This window comes from Furipterus horrens, unplaced genomic scaffold (assembly GCF_987537825.1).
Source record: "Furipterus horrens unplaced genomic scaffold, mFurHor1.1.pri manual_scaffold_16, whole genome shotgun sequence".
NCBI lineage: Eukaryota > Metazoa > Chordata > Mammalia > Chiroptera > Furipteridae > Furipterus > Furipterus horrens.
The window spans coordinates 11,412,299-11,435,667 of NW_028327186.1; the positions used below are offsets into that span (position 1 = coordinate 11,412,299).

Below are 23,369 nucleotides of genomic sequence, written 5' to 3' on the forward strand. Positions count from 1 at the left end.
CACAGCGCAGCCTCCCCTTCCAGGACTCACGAGTTCTTCCCTTCCCAGCGACCTTCCTCTCTCTGTCACTTACAACCATCTGAAATTATTCTATCATTTTTTTTAACCTGTTTGCTGTTTGTCCTCTCCCACAGGACTGTAAACTCAAGAAGGCGGGCCGTGAGTGTCTTATTCACCACTGGGTCCCCGGGGCTTAGGACAATGCCTTGTACAGAGAAGCAGCTCTCTAAATATCTGTTGGATAAATAAATAAACGCATTACCCTCTCACTTACCCCTCAAGCCTCAGGTTCCCCTCCAGGATGCCTTCTCCAGGCCCCTGTCAGCCTGCACGGCCCCTGGCTGCCTCCAAGCCGAGACCACTTCCTCTCCTGCTGCTCCTCGCTCAACTACAAGCAGCCCAGGGGCAGGGGCCCCCTTACGTCTGCCATGGCATAGGCGGTGCCTGCCACAGGGCCCGACACCAGCAGCCACCTCATCGTTAAGGGAATGAACATTCTTCCCTGTGACTTTTCTTCAATCCTTTCCTCTTCCAACTCGTCCCTTTGGGTCTAACAGCTGTGATCACGTGTATATGTTTAGACTACACTTGCTGCAAAAAGGATCTGAGATAACTACACACGTGTGCGCACGCACACACACACACAATATTTAGAGAGAATGCCTCCACAGAAAGGGGAAATTGAGAAACTGAAAAAGATATACTGCTTAATCAAGCAAAGAAACACTCCCAAGTTTTTGCTTGAGAATCCCAGGCGATGTGGACAATGGTGTGAGGCACACCCCCACCCACACTCACACGTGTGAAATAGCGGAGGCTCTGCCTTGGCCCTCTTCTCCCTTCTGTGTCCCGCGTGGAAGTTACCACAGGGCACAGAAAGGAAGTCTCGTCTTCCTTGCCCTACCAACAGCCGCGTCAGGGAACCCAACGTGCCATGACCCTGGGGGCAGAAGAGAGGGGAGAAATAATGTCCCCGGGGACATCCTTTGCCTCACGTAGACGAAAGCCTGCAGGGAGCCTGAAGGCAAGAAAAGCAGCAGCCTCCCTGTGCGCGCACTCCCGTGGGCCTTGCTTGCCTGCGGTCCTGGGCCGACTGAGCGGCCGCGTGTGGGACAGCGAGGGAGGGGCCGGGCCCGGCGGTCGGCCTGACCTGCGCTGAGTCTGTGCCGCCCCAACCTCAGTGGTGGAATCTTGGGCAACAAACTTCGGCACTCAGTTTCCTCACTAGAAAATGGGGTTAAAAAAATAAAACCACTCGGTAAGTGCTGAGGACTAAATGACATATAAACTGCCCCGCACAGTGCCTGGCATGGGAGGCGCTCCGTAAACACGGGTGCCCTTCCCCCCACTTCCTGGTGTTTAGGCTCCCGAAGCCAATCCTACCATCGCTGCCAGGAATCCAGCTCTGCAGTGAGACTCACCCGCCTCTGCGCCGCCCTCCACCCGCTCCCCAGCATGCTCGTTCTACATCCTCGCCCCCAAATCCATGCCCCAGAGCCCTCAGCACGATGCAGGACCCCCGCTCCAGCCCCGAAGAACGCAGGTCCAATGACATTGTCAGGTGACTTCACCATCCCGCTCCCTGATGCCCACTGACAGCCGAGGAGTGTGCATCACTGTGTAAGAATTTTCCTAAACACCAGCTTTATATTTTGCTAGTCATTCACTGAGTTTAAAACTCCATAAATAGAAAATCATATGAAGTCTATTCTGTAAGTTCTAACAGCAGGTCAGCAGGTCAACAGGAACAAAAATAAATCATATATCTGTTGATCTGTTTTCACTAGATAACTAAATCTCCCAAAGCCATTCAAAATCAGCTTTAACTCGGACTTTACTGATTTTTCAAGAAAATGCTGAGAAAGTCTTGCACTGGGGCGAATTCCACTCTGTTTATCTCCATTACTTCATTAAACTGAACTCGATCCATGTTTGTGTAAACACCTACAGTGGCCTTTCCAATGGCTGCGGGGAGGATCCGGTTCCCAACTAACTTATTTTTATTGCCTCCATTCATCAGATAAAATGAGGGTTTTGAAGCCAAAGAGGAACTGCAGAGACAATAAATCCTAAAACCTTCCAAACATTTCAGCATGTACCCTCTGCTCCGACGAGAAAGGATATCTGTCGTGCTGGCTTGTCTCCAGGCCGTCGGTGGAGGGGGTGGAAGCGGGTCCTCGAGGGCCTCTCCACCAGCCCGTGATGGCGGGTCCCCCGCACGCTGTCCGCCTGGTGAAAGTTCGGCTGCAAAGAGAAGGGAGGAGAGCGGCCTGAGACCACGGACGTGCCACCTGCTCTTGAGAACAGCAACCGACAAAAAACCAAGTGAAAGCTGACTGCAGAGTTTTGCTATATGCCCGGGCCTCGGTCGAGGTAAATAATGTAGCACACGAAGCCACTTCTATATAGTTACAGAGGAATTAAAATAGTCTTCAGTGTGTTCCGATGAAGGCTGAAAGAATATAAGTTAATATAAACTGTCCCAGTCAGAGGTGGAGAATCGGGAGACTACGGATTCATAGATCAAATCCCAGCAACTAGGAAGTGCACTTACAATGTCAAAGATGTAAAATGTAAAATTTAAGACAGAAATAAAGTGGCTACCTCCAGTATCCAGTGTCCAGAAATAGATACGGTATCAGAAATAAAATGAAATCGCTACAGACTGGGGCCTATTCATCCTGCACAGTGACTTTGTACACTTTTGACCGAATTGGCAATGCTTAAAAATTCAGACTTAGGGGCTTCGAGGGGAAAATCAGAACACCTTGGCCACACTGGCCCACTCCTGTGCTTCCAATGCTCACACCAGACCCCTGCACTGGCTAGACATGTGAGTTTGTAACCCGAGCTAAGAGAAAAAATACTACGATCTAAATATAAGCAAAAACATGAAACTCACTGTTCCCAAAATGGCATGAATGAAAATACAAACACATTCATGATCAATCCATGGTCAGTAAATCTAAAATACCTTGTGAAGGGGAGCGTGGGGTATACTCTTAACATTTTTGAGGATGGCACCGTAAAGGACACTTTTGGTTGTCGAAGAACAAACCCTGGGCCGGGCCACACAACGGGGCGACGTGTGTGCATTGCGTACCCACGGACGTGCATGTTTGTGAAATAGATGAAGACAGGTTTTTAGTTCCATTCAATCACATGTAAAACAGCTCGCTTACTACAAGAGAAGCCCTACGGTGGAATGTGTTTTTACAGGGAGCTTCCTTTAGCTAAGAATTAACCGCTCGTTTTTCTTTGTTAAATATGTGGACTTTCTCATACTCGGTTTGGAAATTCCTCCTATTTCTCCTGAGTGGGCTGATAAAATGTCTGGGTGGATTTAGTTGGTTTCGATCTGTTTTCACAATCTAAATCTATGAACTCCTGCCTTGCTCATCAAATGAGTGAGAGCAGTTGCCCAGCCTGGGAAGCTGGAGGCTGAAGGAGGTTTCAGAGGGAAGGAGCCTGTCAGACACTATGGTGTTTGGGACCTGGTCTAAGTCTCTGGGTCCCCCACCCCAAAGCTAGTGACAGACACACATGGTTCTCCTGTTCCCACCAACTTCTAACTCATCTTGCTTGCTAGAGTAAAAATTGTTATTTAAAAGTATATTTCTTAGGTAAACTTTAAAAAGAAAGAAGGAAGGAAGGAAGGAAGGAAGGAAGGAAGGAAGGAAGGAAGGAAGGAAGGAAGGAAGGAAGGAAGAAAGAAAGAAAGAAAGAAAGAAAGAAAGAAAGAAAGAAAGAAAGAAAGAAAGAGAAAGAAAGAAAGAAAGAAAGAAAAGAAAGAAAGAGAGAAAAAACCCTGCCACCCTGAAAACCAAGCACGAGATGGGGGCAAAAGCAGGACTACAGCTATGAGGACACAAAAGTTTATTCTTGTATTCTTATTAATTATTGTATTGTTTCACACAGCAAAAATTGTAAACCTACTTTCCCCGATCCTGTACTTCATTTTTCATTCCTTTGCAAGTTTGAGTCATAGTTTTTAATCCAAAAATTTTACGTGGTTGTACCCACAAAGAATATATATTTTTGTATGTAACACTTTGTAAATAATTTTCCATATATTACATAATCCAGTTCAGTAAGTGTGCCGTATTTCATTCCCAGTGTTTATAAGGCCAGGATTCGGTGCTTCAGTCCAAAGAACATGTGATTTGGAATCAAAGAAACAGTTCCAGTCCAGGATCCTGCACTTACTAAGAAGTTACTTCATCTTCCTTATCTGTAAAGTGGAAATGACGATTCTGATAACTTCCTTGCAGGCTTGCTGAGAACACTGAATTATGTATTGTGAAAGCTGCCATGGTATCCTCCAAAATCCATAGGTTAAAGCTCTAACCTGCAATGTATTTGGATATGGGGCCTTTCAGGAGGCATCTGAGGTTAAATTACATCATAAGGATGCCTTCTAATCCAACAGAACTAGTGTCCTTATAAGAGGAAGAGAGGCCGGTATGACGTTCTAGCGACCCAGTGGCTGCAGTGGTGAGACCTGTCCCCCTGCCTCAGCAGTGTCTGTGACAGCAGGTTCCAATCCACGCTTGGTAAACTAGCGTGTTTCTAAGTTGTAGGGCTGCAAACAGTGTATGTGCCCCCCAGGGAGAGAAGGAAGTGAATACAGTTAAGACAAGACATTAGAAGCTCTGTTTCCACTCAGTTTTCTATTTCTTGTGCACATGATGTAATAGTAGAGTGGTATGTGTATGTAATTTACAAACAAATAAGCAAACATACATAGACGGGCATACAAAACAAATTTTTACTATTAGAGTGAATGAGCAGAAAGTTTAAATGACAAAATGCTGATAATTACTGAAACTGGTGGACAGCTAAAATTTTCCATAATGAAATTAAGAATTCCCACTTCAAACCCTCAGGGATGGGGATGGGCATGGCAGGGGTTCACGCCGACCCCAGGCCCTAAAAGCCTATTACTGTCTTCCCAGGAAATGCTGCACAAGCCCCCACAGAGGGACACGTTTGAAACGCCTCTCCCTGCCCCCCCTTCCTGCCTGGTGCGATGTGCTCTGTGGGGAGAAAGGCCTTCCGTTGGGTGTGGCTCCCCTTTCACCTTGGCTAGTAAGGTCAGGATTAGAGAGACTAGTTGAGGGTAAACGGGGTCTGGCTATTTATTTCCTCCAGAAGCAGCTGATCTGCTTCTCACGGCGCTGACGAGCGACGGAAAGGAGCTGTGAGAGGGAAGAACCGGGTTTCTGAGCGGAGCCTGAGCAGTGATGGGGCAGAAGGTGCCTGGCCGAGGGGCAGGTTACACAGGGGCAGCGGGCAGACAGAGGAAGGCCGACCGTGTCCGCGGAGGCCAGACGGGCCAAGTGGGTACTTCAGGGCAGGCGGGAAAGGAGCCCAAGCGCCTGAGCCCTAGTTTCATCGCGTCGCCCGCTTCTTCCTGCCGCAGGAAAAGGACATAAGAAATTGCCCCTTGCTGGCCCTGGGCACCCTTCTCCCTCCCGTCCCAGTCTGCTGCCACCTGGGTGGGCCACACCAGACACGCCACTGAGACTGAGCTTGGTAAGACCCTTCGCTGAGTTTAGAAGAGATCTTAAGTCCGAATTTTTAAAAGGTGGGGAGGGATAAATGAAATAAAATCCCAAAATGTTGAAAACTATTAGGGGTGGGAGTAGGTGAAGGTGGCCGGAAGGCACAGACTCCCTGCACTAAGGCGGCTGAGCTCCGGCAACGGCGGCCGCAGTTCACAGTGCTGTCCTGTGTGTCTGAAAGCGGCTGGCAAAGGATCTCCTGAAAGTTCTCACCACAAAGAACCAAATCTGTCACTGCGAGGTGATGGCTATTAATTAGACTTCCCGCGGTACCCATTTTGCAATACAGTCAACACTTGAACAACACACGTTTGAAGCGCACGGGGCCACTTACACACAGATTTTTTTCGATACCGGAACCGTTTTGGATCCACAGTTGGGAGTCGGTGGGTGCAGAGGGCCGAGTGTATGCACTGATCTATGTCATTTTACATACGGGACTTGAGCACCCATGGATTTTGGTCTCTGAGGGAGGTCTTGAAACTTATCCATCGTGGAGACCAAGGGACAATGGTTAAGAAGCTTTTAGGGAATCAAAAGTTATCATGTAGGTTTTTGACTACATGAGGGTCAGTGCCCGTATCCTCGCATTGTTCGAGGGCCAGCTGTATATACATATATACCTTAACTCGTAAACCTTAAACTAATACAATGTTTTATGACAATTGTTATCTGAATAAAACAAAAAAATTATTGAAACTGATGATAAGTATAAAGGAGTTCATTATCCTTCTCTACTTTGGGTATATTTAAAATTTCCAAATAAAATATTTATTTTCTTAAAAAATAAATAAAAATAAAATTGTGACACTAATAAATTAAGGGTGTCTTTTTTTTAAGCTTTAACCTAATAACTTCAATTGACATGAAAAAAGAGACAAAGGCTAACACATAGCCAGCAAAAATCATGACTAAAATTCTTTTGTCCATATGACTTTACAGGACTAATAAATACCTGATTTCACAAAGGAACTAGAGACGTATCATAAGAGAAAATGTTTTGGGAGGGAGTACAATAATCTGAAATATTTAGTTAGGTATAACAGCACATGGCAATTCTAAATAAAGCATATTGAGTAAAAAAATGCACATCCTGTTTTTGATTTACAAGGGCCTCGGGTACTTTTGCATCTGGCGGTGGCTCACGAAGAGGCACACGGTGTCCTGTCCCGTCCGGCCCCCACGGAGCCGCCAGAGATGGGAGCCTCGGCTTTCCCAGGCCGGCCACGCCCCTGTCACACAGCCCTGCTTCTGCTTTTCCCCTTAGGCCGATCTGTGACGGTCCTCGGGGGAGTCTGCCCAGATGAGAGGTTTCTAAAAATTCACCTTTGTAAGATCTTCCTTCTCCGCGAGGAAGCAGGCTACCAAAAGTGGAAGAATAGGTCCGTGGGACCAGGTTCTCCTTTTAGTTTGAGTGGGAACGCGAAGGGTCTGGCTGCTTGTCTGGAGACTCCGGGTGAAGCTGGTTAACGCTGCTTTGTCAGCCACACAGAACCGGCCGGGCTCAGAAAGAGGAAGCCTTTTCTCTTCATCTGCAGCGCCCGCGCCGGCCTGCAGACCAAGCTGCTATCCCGAGCAGGCCCCTCCTTCTGAGGGGCTGTGATTTAACCCGTGATGCCCATGTAATGAAGCCTCCGTAAGACCCCAAAAGGATGGGGTTCAACACACGGACACTTGGGGAGAGTGGAGCTCTGGGGGAGGGCATGGAGCTCCTTGTCCCTTCCCACGTACCTTGCCCTGCCACACATATTTTCATCTGCATGTTCACCTGTATCTTTTTGTCACACGTGTAAGTGTTCCCCTGAGTTCTGTGAGCTGATCTAGCAAATTAACTGAATCCAAGGGGAAGGGTCATGGGAACACCTAATTTGCAGCCAGGTTGGACCGAAGTCATGAATGACCTGGGGACGAGCACTCGCGGCCGGCATCTGAACTGTGTGTAGGACTGAGCCCTTAATCTGTGGAGTCTGCTGCTCAGCTCCTGCTGCAAGTGTCAGGACTGAGGTGCGCTGTAGGGGGACTGCTCGTGGGTGTGCAGGACCCTCACCCCGTACTCCCGCGGCGAAAGTGGGTGCAGAACCCCGAAAGGCCCACTCAGTCAAGCTGTGACTGGAGGGTCAGGACCTACCAGGGCAGGCCCTAGTCCTCTTTCTTGCCCCGAGGTCCGGGGCTGCCCACTTCCCAGGGCTGCTGGTCTCCATGTAAGCACACCAAGCCTGTCCCACAGGGGAGGGGTCTGACACACCCTGACATGTCACCCTTCTCCTCCCAGCCCCTGCGCCTCCTCTCCTCTTCGCGGCCCAGTCCCTGATGGAGGAGCTGCCCCCACCCCTCCCGCAGCTCCCACTTGCCACTCAGCACCCTGACCCTCTACTCCAGCACAATTCCTATGCACGACGACCGTGGCCTTTCCTTTGGTGCTAAATCGAACTGGACTTCTTCAGCTCTTCAGTCACTTTGCCTCTCAGAAGCATCTGAACTCACTGACAATTCTCTCTTGAAAACCGTCTCCTCGCGGCTTCTGCAACCCCACGCTCTCCTGGTTTTCCACCCCATCTCTCTGGGCGTTTCTTTCCTGCCTTTCCCGCGAATGCGTGAACTTCATGCCCACACCTGAAAGGCCGGGTCTTCAGGGCCTGTCATCCACTCTGCCTCCGCCCCGATCTCTCTCCGAAGCCGCAGGCGTGTGCACGCACCAGCTTCTAGGGGCGGCGTGCAGGCATTTCAAACTCAATAAGCTGAGAAGTACGCCTGTCACCTCCCTCCCGAACCTGCCCCATGTCATGTGTTGTAATCTCTGGGAATAATACCACCCAACTCTTCATCCTTGAGCGCTTCCTCCCCCACCCCTCTCCACCCCAGGCTTCACCAAGGCTGGTCACTCTGACCCTCAGAACCACCTGTCGCAGCCCCTCCTGTCCTCAGTTCTCCACCATTCCACCCCGCCGAGGTCACTGCAACAAGCTTGCAACCGGTCTTTCTGTCTCTGACCTTGTCCCCCCAGCCCAGCCTGCACACTGCGGGCTGCTCTTCCTAAAACACAAATCTGATCACGTCACTCAGCTGCAGAAAACCCACTCATGACAGAATTTTTTTTAAAAAAAGACCTTAACAAGCTGATTTTGAAGTTCATCTGGAAAAACAAACATGCAAGAATAGCCTGGAAAAATCACTAAAAAGGAATAGGAGAATGAATTAACCCTACCAGGATGTAATATAAAGTTAAAACAGTGGTTCTCTTGTACGAACAGACACAAATGAATAAAACGAACAGGAAGTGTCAAAGATGATAACCTAACATATTGTGGGGATTTCGTATATGACAGAAGCAACAAGTTAAATTAGTGGGAAAGAGATGATCACTCAGTAACCAGCACTGAGACAGCTGGTGGCAAGCTGAGAAGAGAGGAGTCAGATTCACACTACACATTTCACATCAGCATAAACTCCTGATGGATCAAAGATTGTTAAATCTAAAAATGAGGGCACAAAGTATGTCAAGCACTAAAGAGGAGAGTTTTTAGCACGACAAAAAAAGACACTATAACAATACATTAAAAAAATTCAATAGCTGCCTGGAAAAAAACTCATCATAAAGAAAGTCAAAGACAAATGGGAAACTGAGAAAATATTTACAACTTGTATCACAGAGAAATGTCTACTCTTCCTGATATATGAAGAGCTCCTGAAAAAATCAATAAGAAAAAGATCAACTACCCAAAAGAATTAAGGGCAAAAGAGATGAACAAATTGTTCACAGTAAAGACAACAGAAATGATTCATAAACACAGGGGAAATGCCCCTCACCCAGAACAAGAGTAATGCAATCTGAAACGACACAGAAACATCATTTTTCATCCGTAAGACTGACAACGATCAGTCTGATAAACACTGAGCTGGGAGGATGTGGGCAAACCCTCGTACATGGCAGGCTGGGAGGTGAGTTGGTGCAACTTCTGCAGAAGTAGACTGACGCCATCAAAACTACAAATGCATCTACTCAGTGATCCAGCAATTCCACCTCTAAATTTTTCTTGCAGCTCTACCTGCATGTGTATAAAATTCTGTGTAAGGTTGTTTACTGCAACACAGTCTGCATATTTTTAGGTGTATGTAAATAAATGCACTTCAGTCAGGAACTAGTTGACTAAATTATGATAAATCCGTATAATAGTGCACTGTGCACTGAGAACCAAAGCAAGAATAAACATGCTCTTTGTGAGCTGATAATGGGAAGATCACAATATACTAGGTAAGAAAAACAAGGCACAGAAACGTGCACCGCTGGCTGCCTTCTGGGTAAAAGGATGGGGTAAAGTGAATTATATGTTCATATCTGTTGGCATCTACATAAAATATCCCTGAAAGAATAAGCAGATGACGACACTGGCTGCTCGTGGGAAGCAAACTGGGTGACTAGGACAAAGATGAAAGGGACTATTTTCCACGGCACGCTCTTTTAATTATCTTTAATCTTGAACCACATAAATGATACACATAGATATCTATTAAAAAAACAACTAAAATTGAAGGCAAAGAATATATGATATAACTAGAGCAATTACACTGATGTGGAAATGGACAAATAGCTACATCAATACAAAACAAACAAAAACAGAAAAAAACGTAAAAATTAATTATTTGAGAACTTTAAAAAAAAATTGGTCACAGAGGGAAAACTGTGGATCTCTGTTTCCAAGTTTCACATCAAAATTAATCCCAGAGTAATCACAGTATTAGAATAAAGTATGGGTTTTAAAATATGGGTGAAATATTTGAGAAATCTTGAAGTGATGAAGGCCATTCTAAACACACCACAAATTGTAAGAGAAGCCATGAACAGACCCACACAACTGCCTCATAAAAATTACAGCGGCAAACTGTCAAATAAAATGCACTAAATGAAGAGAAGAGTATAGATATGGCAGGTTGCGGTACAGGGACTCGAACACCTCCTGGTGTTCACGCCATGTGCAATTCCCAGCTGCTGGCTGTGGGCAAGGACCTGTGAATTTTTTTAACCGATAGGCTGTGGCAATAGAGAAATTTAATTTTGGCATTTGTGAGATGGAGAGACTCCCCTTCACTGGCCTGGAAGAAAGAGCTGCCAGGAAATTAGCGGCCATGCTGGAGAAGCCCGCGTGGCGAGGAAGGACAGCGGCCGTGGAAGCGGAGGGGAGGCTCTGGCAAGGATCTGATGCCTCAGTCCTGCAACCAAAAGAACACGAACTCTGTCACCCCGGTGCACCCTGAAGGCCCATGCCCGCCTCTGCTGAGACCCAGCCTCAGCCAATTTATGGACGGCACAGCCTGGTGAGGCCCTGAAGCAGAGAAACCAGGTAAGCAGAAAACAGATTTTTGATCACAAACTGTCAGATAGTAAAATGTGAGTTCTTTTAGGCCAGTAAGCTTGTGGTAATTTGTTACACAGCAATAGAAAACTAATACACAAAAAGCAGTTTTCTTCATATAGCCATGCGCCGCATAAGGACATTTCAGTCAACCAGGGCAGGGCCCCCAGAGAGGAGGCCGGTGGCCAAGGATCACAGTGGACCTGAGGAATTCCTGTGGCCTGGAGATGTGTCCTCAGGACCTAGCAAGGAGGAACCTCCTCCGTGCTAGCCGGTCTATCCATAGAAACGCCTGGGGGCACTGGGGGGGGGTTGTTTCCACAGATGTCTGCCTTTTCCAAGCCTATGTGACAACAGGACAACCCTTATGGCCCTTAGGACGGTTGCAAGATGCTCTTCAGTGATAACAGTCAAGAAAGGCTGAAGCAAAACAATTACTTACAGGCCCCGGAGACACGAGACACAAAGTATCCCGAGGGCACATACAGAGGCAGGGACAGAGAGAGAGCCACGCCCGCCCCCCCCCACACGCAAGCATGCATGCCCCCCACCCCCCGCAGCACCCCCACACGCCACACGGACAGCCTCCTCCTCACCCAGCTTCACAGCCAGGGATCGCTGGTCCCCAGGACTGGGAATCCCTGGAGAGCAAGAACAGCAGGTGCCTACCCGACCACTCCCCACAGCCTCAGGCAGAAGATAACATCAGAACAGCAGCCCAGAGGCCTCACAACAGGGTGCCTACCCTTTTTACCCAATTATAATTCAATAAAAGCTCAAAGCCCCCCAGCCCCTCAGTGCTGGGGTCTCTCTCCACACACCAGGCCCCTCTCCTTTCTTGGGGAGGGAATAAAAACTTTACTCTCTACAAAAAAATAAATAAATAGGTATCCATCCAATTAGACTTTCATTACAAAAGAAACAGAAGCACATGAGAGACGACTCCGGAACACAGAAGGGGGGCCATTATAATCCTGCCATCCAAACACAGCCCTGTTTTCCTCCAGCGTCTCTGTCCCCAAGGCCCGTCGCTCCACAGCTGTATTCCCACGGGGGACGTTTTGACAAGACCCTTCTGACATAGTCATTTTTGTCAGGGAACATTTTGCACCCTGTCAAAACAAGGCTTTGAAAAGCCAAAGAAAAGATCACTGCTTTTATAATCCAGTAATGTGCACAGCAGGCTACGCACACCCCGGCCCGTTTTCGTCCCTGCCCTGCCTCTCACTCCCGGGGACTTTCACTTTGTACCTCATTAATTACGGGACTGGTGCAACTCTCATAAGGATGGATCGCTATTATAATTTTTTAAAAAGCAATGATTTAGTTTAAAGCCTACTGCATTCGCTTCTAAAAATTACTATTCCTTTGCCCAAACGATCATTACAAAGAAGTGTTAGAACATGAATATAATGCATGAACGACTAAAGAAACTGTTAGGAAGTTCACTGAGGTTGTCCCTAATAGTGGTGAGGCCAAGGGTAAGAGATCACATTGTTCCTTCGATAATAATCAGCCCCTTTACTGGCATTCACAACATTCCGGGTATCATGTTAGATGCTTCATATACGTCAACCCCTTTAAGCCCCACAGCACCCTGTGAAACGGCGCCATTATCATCCCCACCTTAGGGAGGAGGAAACCAAGGCTCAGGAAGCTGTCTAAACCCTGCCATGGCGGCTCGTCATTACTTTAGTTCACGTGTCACTGCTTATAGTGACAACAAACACACTCTGGGAGATCTCTTTCCCGGGTGAGTTTCCTATTTCCTGATTCCTCTCTCCACGGCAAATGTAAGCCAATCCAAAGGGTCAAGGGAAAAAGGGGAGAAGCAAGGGGAAGGGTCTAGTCAAGGAGCTAGTATGAAGACCCAGGGACATGGACAACAGGGTGGGGACTGACTGTGGGAGACGGGGGGGCAGTGGAGAGCAATGGAGGAAAAACTGGGGCAACTGTAATAGAACGATAATTTTTTAAAAGAAATGTTTTTAAAAGGCAGGATTTCAGAGCCAAGGATTCGGCAATGGGCAAGACAGGGTTTGTCGGAACAGCAGACTGGACTCGAGAATTCTATAGTAATTGCAGGGACCAGTCCTGGGGCCTTTGCGCCTGCCTTTACTCAGTGGCTGAGATGGTGACCTCCATGGGCTTTGAAGGCCAGACGTAGCGCAGGGAGCATCAGAGAGGCGGGTCGAGCTTCTAGCCCTCCGAACAGCTTCACAAGTTCCAAAAAACTCCCTCCATTTCACTCTTGTGTGTGAAGGCGAGGGAGCTGCGAGCACAAATGAAGAAATCAGGAAATGGTTTCTTTTCCTTCAAGAAATAGTCTGGTTGAATTTCTTCAACAGGTTTCAACTTCTGCATTCAGAGAAAATACTTCTGTTTTAGTAATCCAACAAAAGGAGGAAAAAAAATTGCCGGGAGGCCAGCTAGTAGCTACAAGCATGAACTTCCAAATCCAACAGCCTGGACTTGAATTCTGGCTCGACCACCTACGACTGTGGTCTAGGGAAGTTGCTTAATTGTTCTCAGCCTCCGCGGTCTCCCTGTAAGTGGGGACAGTAACAGCAGCTAACTCCGGGGGACTGGGCAGGTTAAACAAGGTGTGCAAAGCGCTTGGCCACAGTGCCTGATACATGGTGCCGATTCGGTACCTCGCCAGCGCCAGTGGTAGGAAGTGGTAGCAGCACTAATGCTAATGGTGGCCACCGTTGGAAGGAGGGAAGGAAAGAAGGAAGGAGTGTGTTTCCTTTTCCACTGCGTTCCAAACCAAAGGGCAAACGTGCTGGTCCAGCCGTGCGGGGTGCTTGCTGACAACCAGAAGCTCCACCGGCCATTTTTGAGCTGAGTAACACGAAGCTAATCACGTAATTTTTTTGTGTGCCTCCAATTTTTTGACCAATAAAGTAAGAGAATTGCATCAAAAGAGCTCCAGGGTCTATTCTGGTTCTAAGAATTCTGATTCATCTGCCAGGGCAAGCAGTCAACATGGAAAGATCTCTGTTCCAAATCAGAGCCGCCCATTACAGCGGCGGCCCGGCCAAGGCTGTGCTTTGCTCCCCACCAATGTTTCCCCTTTAACGCTCTTCTCTGCTTCATTCTGAGCTCCAAACCTTTTCAGTGATAGCTCTGAATTCATTCATTCTAAATTAAGCCCCCAAACTACTTAGAGACTGACCAGGCACAGGCTGGGAGAAAGCAGCTCCTGGGCGATTTCAGAACCGATGTGATGGCAGGTGCGAGAGGCTGAGGGGGGCCCTCCGGCAGCAGGTCCCTCAGGCCCCGGCGGCAGGTGCCCCGGCAGGCGCAGCGGCCCACAGCAACGGAGCATCCAACTGTGTGGTGACATCTGCTCTGGTGGCCCATCCTCCCTGGCTCTGAGTTTCTGGATCCGGCTCTTTCCTTCGTTAACCGGCCCCGTTTCATCCTCGCGTCAGCCTCCCAGCGCCGGCCTTTCCCAACCGAGCTCCAGCGTGAAAACCTCAGTTCAGGAGAATTAACTGACCTAGGGGCAGATCTCCTAGACAGTCGAGAGAAGGACTAAAAGTGGAATTAAACTACAGCAAAAAGACTTCTCAGGTGGCTGAGGGAGTGAACAGGCGGAATATAATCTAAGAGAAGGAATCAACGCAAGGTCACATTGAACCGGGCATCGGACAGACCCGAGGACGGAGGAAAAGAAAGAATAAAACAGGTTTCCTAACTGAAAACAAATTGACTTTGTGTGTCCATAGTTGTTTGGTTTGCAAAATAAGAGCAAAGGCCTGAGGAAGACAACCCTGGGTTCGGATGCGGACTCCGCCACATGACTGTTTAGGCACCAGCAGAGCGGGGGGGAATGATACTAGACGGCCGGCATAAGGATTCGAGGGTGCGGGCCCCACGAAGCTGCCAGGGACCCAGCAACCAGACGGCCCTGTCCCCGCGGCCGAGCTCTCTGGTCTGTGTCTGGGACGTGCCTTCCCTCGCAGACAGGCCAGCTCGCAGAAAAGAAGGTGCTGCCTGCCCTGGTGACTAGTGGCAGGAAAAAATGGGGCGGGGAAAGCTCTCTGAAGTCACATCCCCGAGAGGCTGGAGGCAAAGACAGACAAGGGCTAAGACGTCAGCCAGTCGGTGGCTGTTGCCAGTTTCCCCACCCAGGGAGTTAGTTCCTTGAAGCGCAGACCATTGCCTTTGAGCTAGAAGCCCACTCTGGAGTCTGGCATCCAGACCTGTGCAGAATCTTCTACAGATGTTACCCTGACTCTTGGAAAACGTCCAAAGTAATCGTAAACAACTAAAGCTTCATTTTAAGGTTTAAAGTATAAAAGCGGGCTGTTTCATAACATAGGGACCAGTTCTGACTATTGTGAAACTTTGCAGGGAATTGGAACAAAACTTTGGCTGGTCCTACGACCAAACACTGTGAGAACCTGAGTGCAGTCAGAGACAGTCACCGCGCTCAGCGCAGCGCCTCCCCTCCCGTTCCGAGCCGGCAGTCAGCAGCTGGGCTCGAGGCGGCTCCTCATACACATGATTTGAACCAACGTGGCATCAGAATTCGAGGGAATCGCAGGCCTGGCTCTGCCCGGGGCCTGTCTGCTCCGCGGTTTCCCTCTGCTGCTCAGCAGCCAGCCTGCTGACCCTGGAACGGCCAGTGAGGCTCTCAGCGGGAGTGTTCCCATCTAGCTAGCGAAGGATGAGCAGGATGCCACGAGCCTACCTGGAATTTAAGAAGCTTTTTATGAACAGCCAAAGCTAGTTCTCCAGCCCTCGACTGGGGACCTGCAGTGAGAGGGGAAGATGGTACCAACAATGTACTGAAGTCCAGTTAGAGGCTGGTGTGCCCTGATTCTGGCCCTTCACACAGCAGGAGAGTTTGTAGCAGGAACTCTGAACATGTATTGAGCAATGATGACGTGTTGGGGATTTATATGTTCTAAAGACGTGCGTGCAGTTAACTAGTTTAATCCTCACGACAACTTTGGGTACTATTTAGCAGCCACCTCTCACCGATGGGTGAGCTGAGGCAGAGAGGTTCCGAATCTTGTCTCAGGGCCCAGTGCTAGAGAGCGGTGACACCGGCCGTCAGGTCCCACCACACTCCTGGTCTCCAGCTGAGGCTCCGAGGCAGAGCGGGAGAGCTGTGCTCATTTTCCTGCCCTGGATGGCAGGCTGCAGAGATATATGGGAGAGATTTATTGAAGCTGCTTTTTCAGAGCAAGAACTTGTGTGGCATTAAAGGTTTGGAGAGACTCAATGTGTTGACCCCCCAAATAGCTTCCCAGACAGTTCTCGGGCAAGACACCTCCACAGACTAAACCTGGATCTCAAGGGTGAAACGGGGGCCCTGGCGACTGCTCATTCATTGTCCTCTTATTATTCAGACTCACGCCGGAGCTGCAACACCCACACCTTTGAGGAGCCACAGAGTTGGTGGCCCGACATTGCTACATGATTTTCAGAAGAGCCTCCAGTTTGGACCAGATGAATTACATGTCCAGTTTCTGAGGCCACCTTGGCACTCACCCCGCCAGGACGTCTGCCCCAGCCGTGCCGGGGAGCCGTGGAGAAGGTGGGGTAAGCCTGCGAGGAGACAACACAGGCCTGATCATTTGGGGCGAACCCATAAATTCCAGAACTCTTTTGAAATTTCTGAGTATGTGGCCAAAGTCTGGGAAATGTTTGGGCCTACATGGCTCTACATACTTTCAAAAATCTTCTAAAACCGAAGCTGATAGCCCCCATCAGCGATGCAGAGTGACGGCCGGGATTTAGAGCCGTCCTAAGTGACGGACCTCCCTCAGGGTGCTGGGGGTCAGCACAAGCTTGCTGAGTGAATCACCTACGTTCTCGCTGACTCGGTCCATCACTGACATCACTTCTAGCTCCATGAATAAAAGATCCCAAAATATTATCAGAAGAGAAGTGATAGTGTGAGGAAAACCGTGGCACGCAGAGCAACAGCTATGTCTACTGTTCAAAGAACTTTCTGCAACTTTATAAGGAAAAGAAAGAAAACCGGGCAACGGTTATGAACAGGAAATTCACAGAAGAAGAAATCTGAATGGCCAATAAATACGCAAAACAACTGTCACCCTCATCAGCAATCAGGAAAATATGAATGGAAGTACCACACCCCTGCCCTCACGCAACCCTTCTAAGAGCGAGAATCACTGTCCATATTTTATAACTGAGGAAACTAAAGCCCGAAGAGGTCTTAACTCCGCCACTAGCTGACAGAGCTGGGCCCTGGAAGCACATAGGCTTGTAACAAAGTCTCTGCTGGCTCCGACACGCTGCCCTCTCAGAATATCCGTGTCATTGCTCAGACGCTCTTGGTCAAGTCAGTTAAGCTCCCTCGTCAGGCTCGGCTTTCTCACAGGCACAGCGGGAACCAAGCAGTCCCAGGACGCAGAGCTGCTGCGAGACCGGGAGGAGATGCTGTACACCAAGCGCTCGGAACAGCGCTGACCCCGGTACGCATTCAAATGTCTGACCCATTCACTCAGCGCACAGTCATGAACTCATGCTCCGGCTCCCGCTCCAGACTCGGGACAGGCCCAGTGAGCCACAGTGCCCTTGCCCTCGTGGCACTTACATTTTAATGAAGTAGACAAAATATAAATAAGATAAATAAAGAGGAACATACAGTACACCGAGGAGTGAGAAAGCCAAGAAATAAGCAGGACAGAAGGCAGAGGGGCGCGATTTTAGAGGGCAGGCCGCACTGCTGGGAGATAACCGAACACGGAGCTCAGAGAAGTGAGGAGGCCTTCGGACCCCTGGGGGGAGCACAGTCCTGCCAGAGAGGCCCTAGGAAGGGTCCCGGGAGCAGAGAAGAAGGCGAGGGTGGCTGCAGGAGAGCGGGGAAGGGACTGGGCAGCTGTGTTGTACGTGAGAGCAGGGAAGTAAGTCGCCGGGGCCATAGAGGGCCCTTCGTGCCCCAGCCGGACACCGAGTGAGGTGGGGAGCTGTGAGGACTGTGAAAAGAGACGTGATATAATCTGGCTCATATTTTAAAAGGATCACTAGGACGGCCGTGTCAAGAATAGCTGAAAGGGGAGAAGGACAAAAGCCGGGAGACCAGTCAGAGGCCAGGGCAGGAGTCCAGGGCCGAGATGGCAGGGGCTCAGAGTCTGGACGTGCTCTAATGGAAAGCCGAGGATTTGCTGAAGGCTCGGCGGTGGGGTGGGCGAGGATGGGAGCAATTGAGGGGGACTGAGGTCGCGGCCTGAGGAACTGAAGAACGGAGCTGCGTTTGCGGAGACGGGGTCCAGGGCGGAGGCTCCCTGCCTGCAGGCGCTGCCCGTTGGGGGGAAGCTGGGCACGCTGGAATCCGATCAGAGGTGAGGCAGGCAGCTGCCATCAGGGAAGCGCGCTGGTCACTGTATTCTAGGGCAGGACTCCAGTCCCTGGGACGGAGGCTGATAAAAACAAGGCACTGGGGTAGGAGGCAGGTTACCATGGGATTCTGGCACCCACGAACCAGACAAAAGTCCAGTTATCGGAGCTGAGGCACAAGGCCAACAATGGTGACTTGAGGCCAAACGAGAGAGTGAGCGGCCGCCTCGGGCCCTCTGGCTCAGACAGGCTGTGTCCTAGCGACAGGCAAGAGGCTGGCTAGCCAGCGGCCAAGAGGCCCCATGGCCTGGGAAAGGCTCCACGAGAAGCCAGAAACCACACAGCCCTGAGCCCGTCTGCACCGCTGCCGAGGCATCGGGGTGATGTCGGCACAGCGTGGAGGCCTCTGACACACTGGGCAGGGCCACAAGGCCAGGTCACACTAGGCAGGGCCACAAGGCCAGGTCACCACATGAAAAGCCTGGGCGTGCGGAAACCCGAGTCCCTCCAAGACGGGGCAAAAGGCGGGTCCTGGGACAGGAAGTTGGGGCACTAGTTTGCCAGCGGACTGTGAAATAAAAGCAAAAAATATTCTGGGGGCCAGACCAGAGGCCACCTCCACACTGTCTCCAAAGGGAGAGAAAGCGACCGGAGCTGCTCTGAGACCGGGAGGTTGGGGCTGCCAGGCGGGGGGCTCGGTTATGACTGAGCTAAGCAGTGTCTCCTGTGCTAAGTCTGTTCTCAGGCTCCTGGACGCTGATGTCATTGCTCCCTACACTCCTTCTTTCCTAGCCCGGGTATAAGGCATGCCCACCAAAACACAACAAACGCCTTTAAAATTTAAAGCAAGTAAGGGGGAAATATCTGTAGCAGTTCACTGTCTGATGATTTAATTAGTGTATTTATTTTTATATATTATTATAAAGATATGTATAATCATTTCATGATTTATTATAAAGAGAATCATTTCTGTAGCTGGCACTAACAATGAAATTAAATTTACTTTCTAGGAATGACAGGTTAATACATACTACCAAGGAATCAGAAAGTAGTAGACCTTTGCTAACCTTCACTTCCGTTAATATGGAAATATCTATACAGACTCTTGGTTTCTCTTGAGTCGCATTTCTCTGACAGCCATACATTTCCTATGCATATTTGTGCCCCATAAATTAATGGCCTTTTCAGTTGTGATGAAAGTTCTCTATATTAAAAAAAATTTTTTTTAATGCAAAGTAATATATGAGAGGTACTGCAGGGGACACGAAGCCACAGCGCAGCGCGGGCTAGGCAACCTCGGTCACTCACCAGCCAGGGCACGTGGCTCTGCACACCAGCCACAAGGCCCCTGTGATTAAAATTTGTGCTTCAGTAAATATGCAAACGACTTATGTCATGAACTTTGGAGTCATTCTTGAATAGTCAACACTTGTAATGTTAGACTTGCAAAGGCTGAGGACCTCCTGTAGTTAAGGTAATTCAAGTCAATCAGAGTCAACAATTTTGTTAGGTTAAATATCTTTGCTGTCAGACTTACACAGGACACCCAGCTGGTAGGTGGCAGAGCTCAACCTCAAGCCGGGACCGTGACAAAGCCCAGGGTGCAGCTGGGGCCCCGAGGTGGTGGCGGCAGGAGTGGGGAGTGGTAACAGTGCCGAGATAGAGGAGAAGCACCTCTAACGGCTCGCCCGTGCCAGGCGCTGCTCTGAGTGTCACACACATGACCTCATTCATCCCTCCCAGCAGGACCTGCTACTGCCACCGCTCCCATCCTCACTTCACAGGGGAGGAAAGAGGCAGAGAGCTGGTAAGTGATTCGCCCATGGGGCCGGGACGTGGCAGAGGCTGGATTTGAACTGAGTCGGACCTTTTGGCCAACATACTCTGCCACCTCAGAACTGCCCCAAAGGCTTTATTTTAAAACAAAACATATGTTGGCACATGAGTCCTCGTGGTATTTCTTTTCAGAAAGACCACCGGTTTTACTTACAGGACGGACTTCTTAGGAGAAGTTCCCGTCTCTTCCAACGTCCCTGGCTCAGAACCTTGGAATTAATGGGGTACATCAGCCTTTTAAAGCACCGCTGGAAGGTCCACACCACCCTGACTAATGGGGAGCATGTGAAAGGCAGAAGCAGCATGTCAATATTCCAGCTCTCTCGCTCAAGTTCTCATGGAGGCAGATGTTCCTAATTCAGTGCATGGGGCCAGTGTCTCCTCACCGCTTCCATCATTTCAAAGACCTTTATTCCCGACAACCAGAAACTCATGGGTTGCCCACTTTTTCCTTTCATTCTGTACGGCTTCTATTCAACACATATGGGCAGAGCCAAAGGACGAGGAAAGGGCTACTCAAATATGCATTAAAAATATGACAACCACATTCTTGGTCGCAGCTCCTCTTTTGGAATAGACACACATTCCAGTGCTATTAAGTCAGCCCCTGACTTTCTGTGATTCTCACCACTTCCTCGGGCAGAAGACAAGATGCTGCTGGAAGTCAGTATCAAAGGCAGACCAGTGAGCAAATGAAACACAGAGACAGTAAAAGAATCACAGCTGCAAAGTGCACATGGCTTGGGAGGTATGGACTCCTAAACAGAATTTAGGGACAAGGTCAGGAAAGTGTCGTTCTCTGAGAAAGAAGCTAAGACATAACATAAAGTAGATATTAGTATTCGGAGAAAACCTTTCCTGGAAGTAACGCACGTGGACAAGATTTGTAAATGTGGTCTTCTAAGCCTCATGCAGAAGCCCAAGGTCACTCGTTATATCTGACAGCGCTGGGATAGAAGCGTATTGTTTCAGGGCTGGCCGGGAGCAGGCTGTACCCAAGACCAGGGCTGGCTAAGGGTTATGACCTTGGGAACAAAATTCCCTCTCACTTTTCAGTTCTGAGCAGATGACTAGGCCACAAAAGCCACAGCGTCTGACGAATGGGCCTCCACAAACAGAACTTAGCTAGTGGCCTGAGAAGGAATCAGTTACCTCTCCACCCTGGTTCCCTTAACTCGCCCAGCTCCCCAGCCCCTTGGCCAGTGCCTCTGCGCCGCCCCGTTACTCAGTTTATCCTACGGACAATTACTATTAGCCCTGTCCTACACGGGAAAAGTGGGCGCAGGGAGGCGGAAAAACGCCCAGGACCACAGGCCCAGAGAGCGGGGCAGTGAGGACGCGAGGCCAAGTCTCAGGGCAGCACAGCCGCATCCTGGGCAGCAGCCGGGGGAGGCCGGGGCTCAGGGCAAGGTCACCTTGCAAGTTGCTACCAAAACTCCAGGAGCCAAAAGATGGAGGAAGGACAGTTGGGAAATATGAGCTGGGAGCTGAACGTCGAGATAGACAGAATTTCTGAAGACCAATACCCGGCACAAGAGGCTATGTTGATGTCCCTGTGAAGATTCATCTGTGACTCAAGACATAACCACTGGGGGTTAGTCTCTGAGAGGCCACGGACCCCGCCTCGGGACACAGAGCTGCCGGAGTTAAACGAGGACTAACTGGGCCATGGTCTTCTGCGGAGGGCCGGTTTACCCACTGCTCGATGTTCCCTGTACTCACACAGGAATACTATATTTCTGCCACCACAGAAGGCTCTCAAGAAACATTTGCTGAATTTATTTATTATTTATCTATCTACCAATTAATGAGAACTGAAAAGGAAGAGCAGTTGATTCCTCTCTCAGAGGCAGGGAGCAAGAGAACACAAACCCCTCCCAGGGTCCGTTTGCTCATGCGGATGCGGCGAGGAGCCCGGGAGCCCGGCGGAGCTCAGAGGGTGAAGGTGGTCCGGGTCATGCGTGACGGTGTCTGTGTGCTACTTACGAAGTGTGTGGCTGACGTTCAAAGAAGCAGCCCTCAACAGCTGGCACGCCGTTACGCGGCCACGGCTGGACTTTCTGCTAAGAAGCTGCTCAAGGGTGAAAGGCGGAATGGCAAGGATCTTGCCTTTTTAGAGAACACATTATGGAGAGTAAACTTTTGTCCATAGTAATTCTGACTTGTTCATAATATCACCCTCCTTTGTCTACGTTTAGGATATTTTACTAGTTTTGGTTTTTTGTCATTTGTTGCTATGTTATTGCATCATATAAAAGCCAAATAACGCTATGACAATGACCAAGTACATCTACCGACCCAGTATTTTTTGGGAAGATTAAATAATCTGGGCAGAGGGCTTACTGCAGCGCCTGGCACAACCACGCAGTCAATAAACGTTGGCTATTAGTACTGGCAGTATTTTGAAGTTAATATTGCGACTTATGTTTTCCATTTGTTTGAGCTTAACTGACATATTTTTGGCCATTTCTTTCTTTCTTTTTTAAAAAGAATCTTAAAATTTTAAAAGAAGAGGCAGCAAAGAAAAGCCACTGGCGTTGGTGGGTAAGTTTTGCTTCGTTTACGCACCTGCTGCGCAGACTCCCAGCCTCCGCACACCCACGCACGCAAGTTGGTGGCAGGCCCCAGGAAGTCGCCGTTCTAGGCTCACTGCCATGCGACAGGGCTTTCTCCCTTTGGCCACCAGATTGTTCCCTACACCAGTGAAAACTCATAAACAGTTATAAAGAAAATGACACAATTTTGTTCAAATGTAGCAGAAATGTATAAAGTGTGATTTGGTTTTAGTGGAGTAACTGGAAGGGACAAGGTAGGTGGCGTGAAGGCTACAATAGGCTACGACCATACCCAGAGAGTCCCAGGCAGGGAGACGCCCTCTGTCCCTCTCTCCATAGCTGACCTCCATGCCACCCAGGCAGCAGGTGCCCTAGCTGTTCTGCAGGCTGGGATGGGCTAGGGAACTGTGATCCGCCCCTACCCAGAAGAGGCAGCCCAAGCTCCCAGAGAAGAAGATAATGCCCACTTCCTCCGCTTGTCCTCTGAGGCCCAAAGGCCAGGCCCAGTCTGGAGATAGGAGGGCTGTGACCCCAGCCACTGCTGACTGATGTCTGGCCCCTTGCAAAGGATTATCACAAGGCAGATTGAAAAGCTTGTTTTGGTTTATTCATCTGATTAGTCTGTGTTCTCTGATAAGGCCCAGAGGGTTATAGGGGAAGAATGTGCTTTTAGATCTTCTGTGAGGATAGAAAACTGGTCTTTAACCAATATTAAAATAATATTATGTTTAGCAACTGAT

The 23,369-nt window shown here is 49.3% G+C and overlaps 1 protein-coding gene across 2 annotated transcripts in view; it reads right to left on the reverse strand.

The window, feature by feature from the left end:
- The window catches only part of CRTC3 (CREB regulated transcription coactivator 3), a 62,603-nt gene that overhangs the window by 27,265 nt on the left and 11,969 nt on the right, over positions 1-23,369 (reverse strand). For both annotated transcript variants that reach the window (XM_090263699.1, XM_090263698.1), the window contains exon 3: positions 2,125-2,244. In XM_090263699.1, coding sequence (XP_090119825.1) covers positions 2,125-2,244 — 120 coding nt within the window. The remainder of the gene's footprint in view (positions 1-2,124; positions 2,245-23,369) is intronic.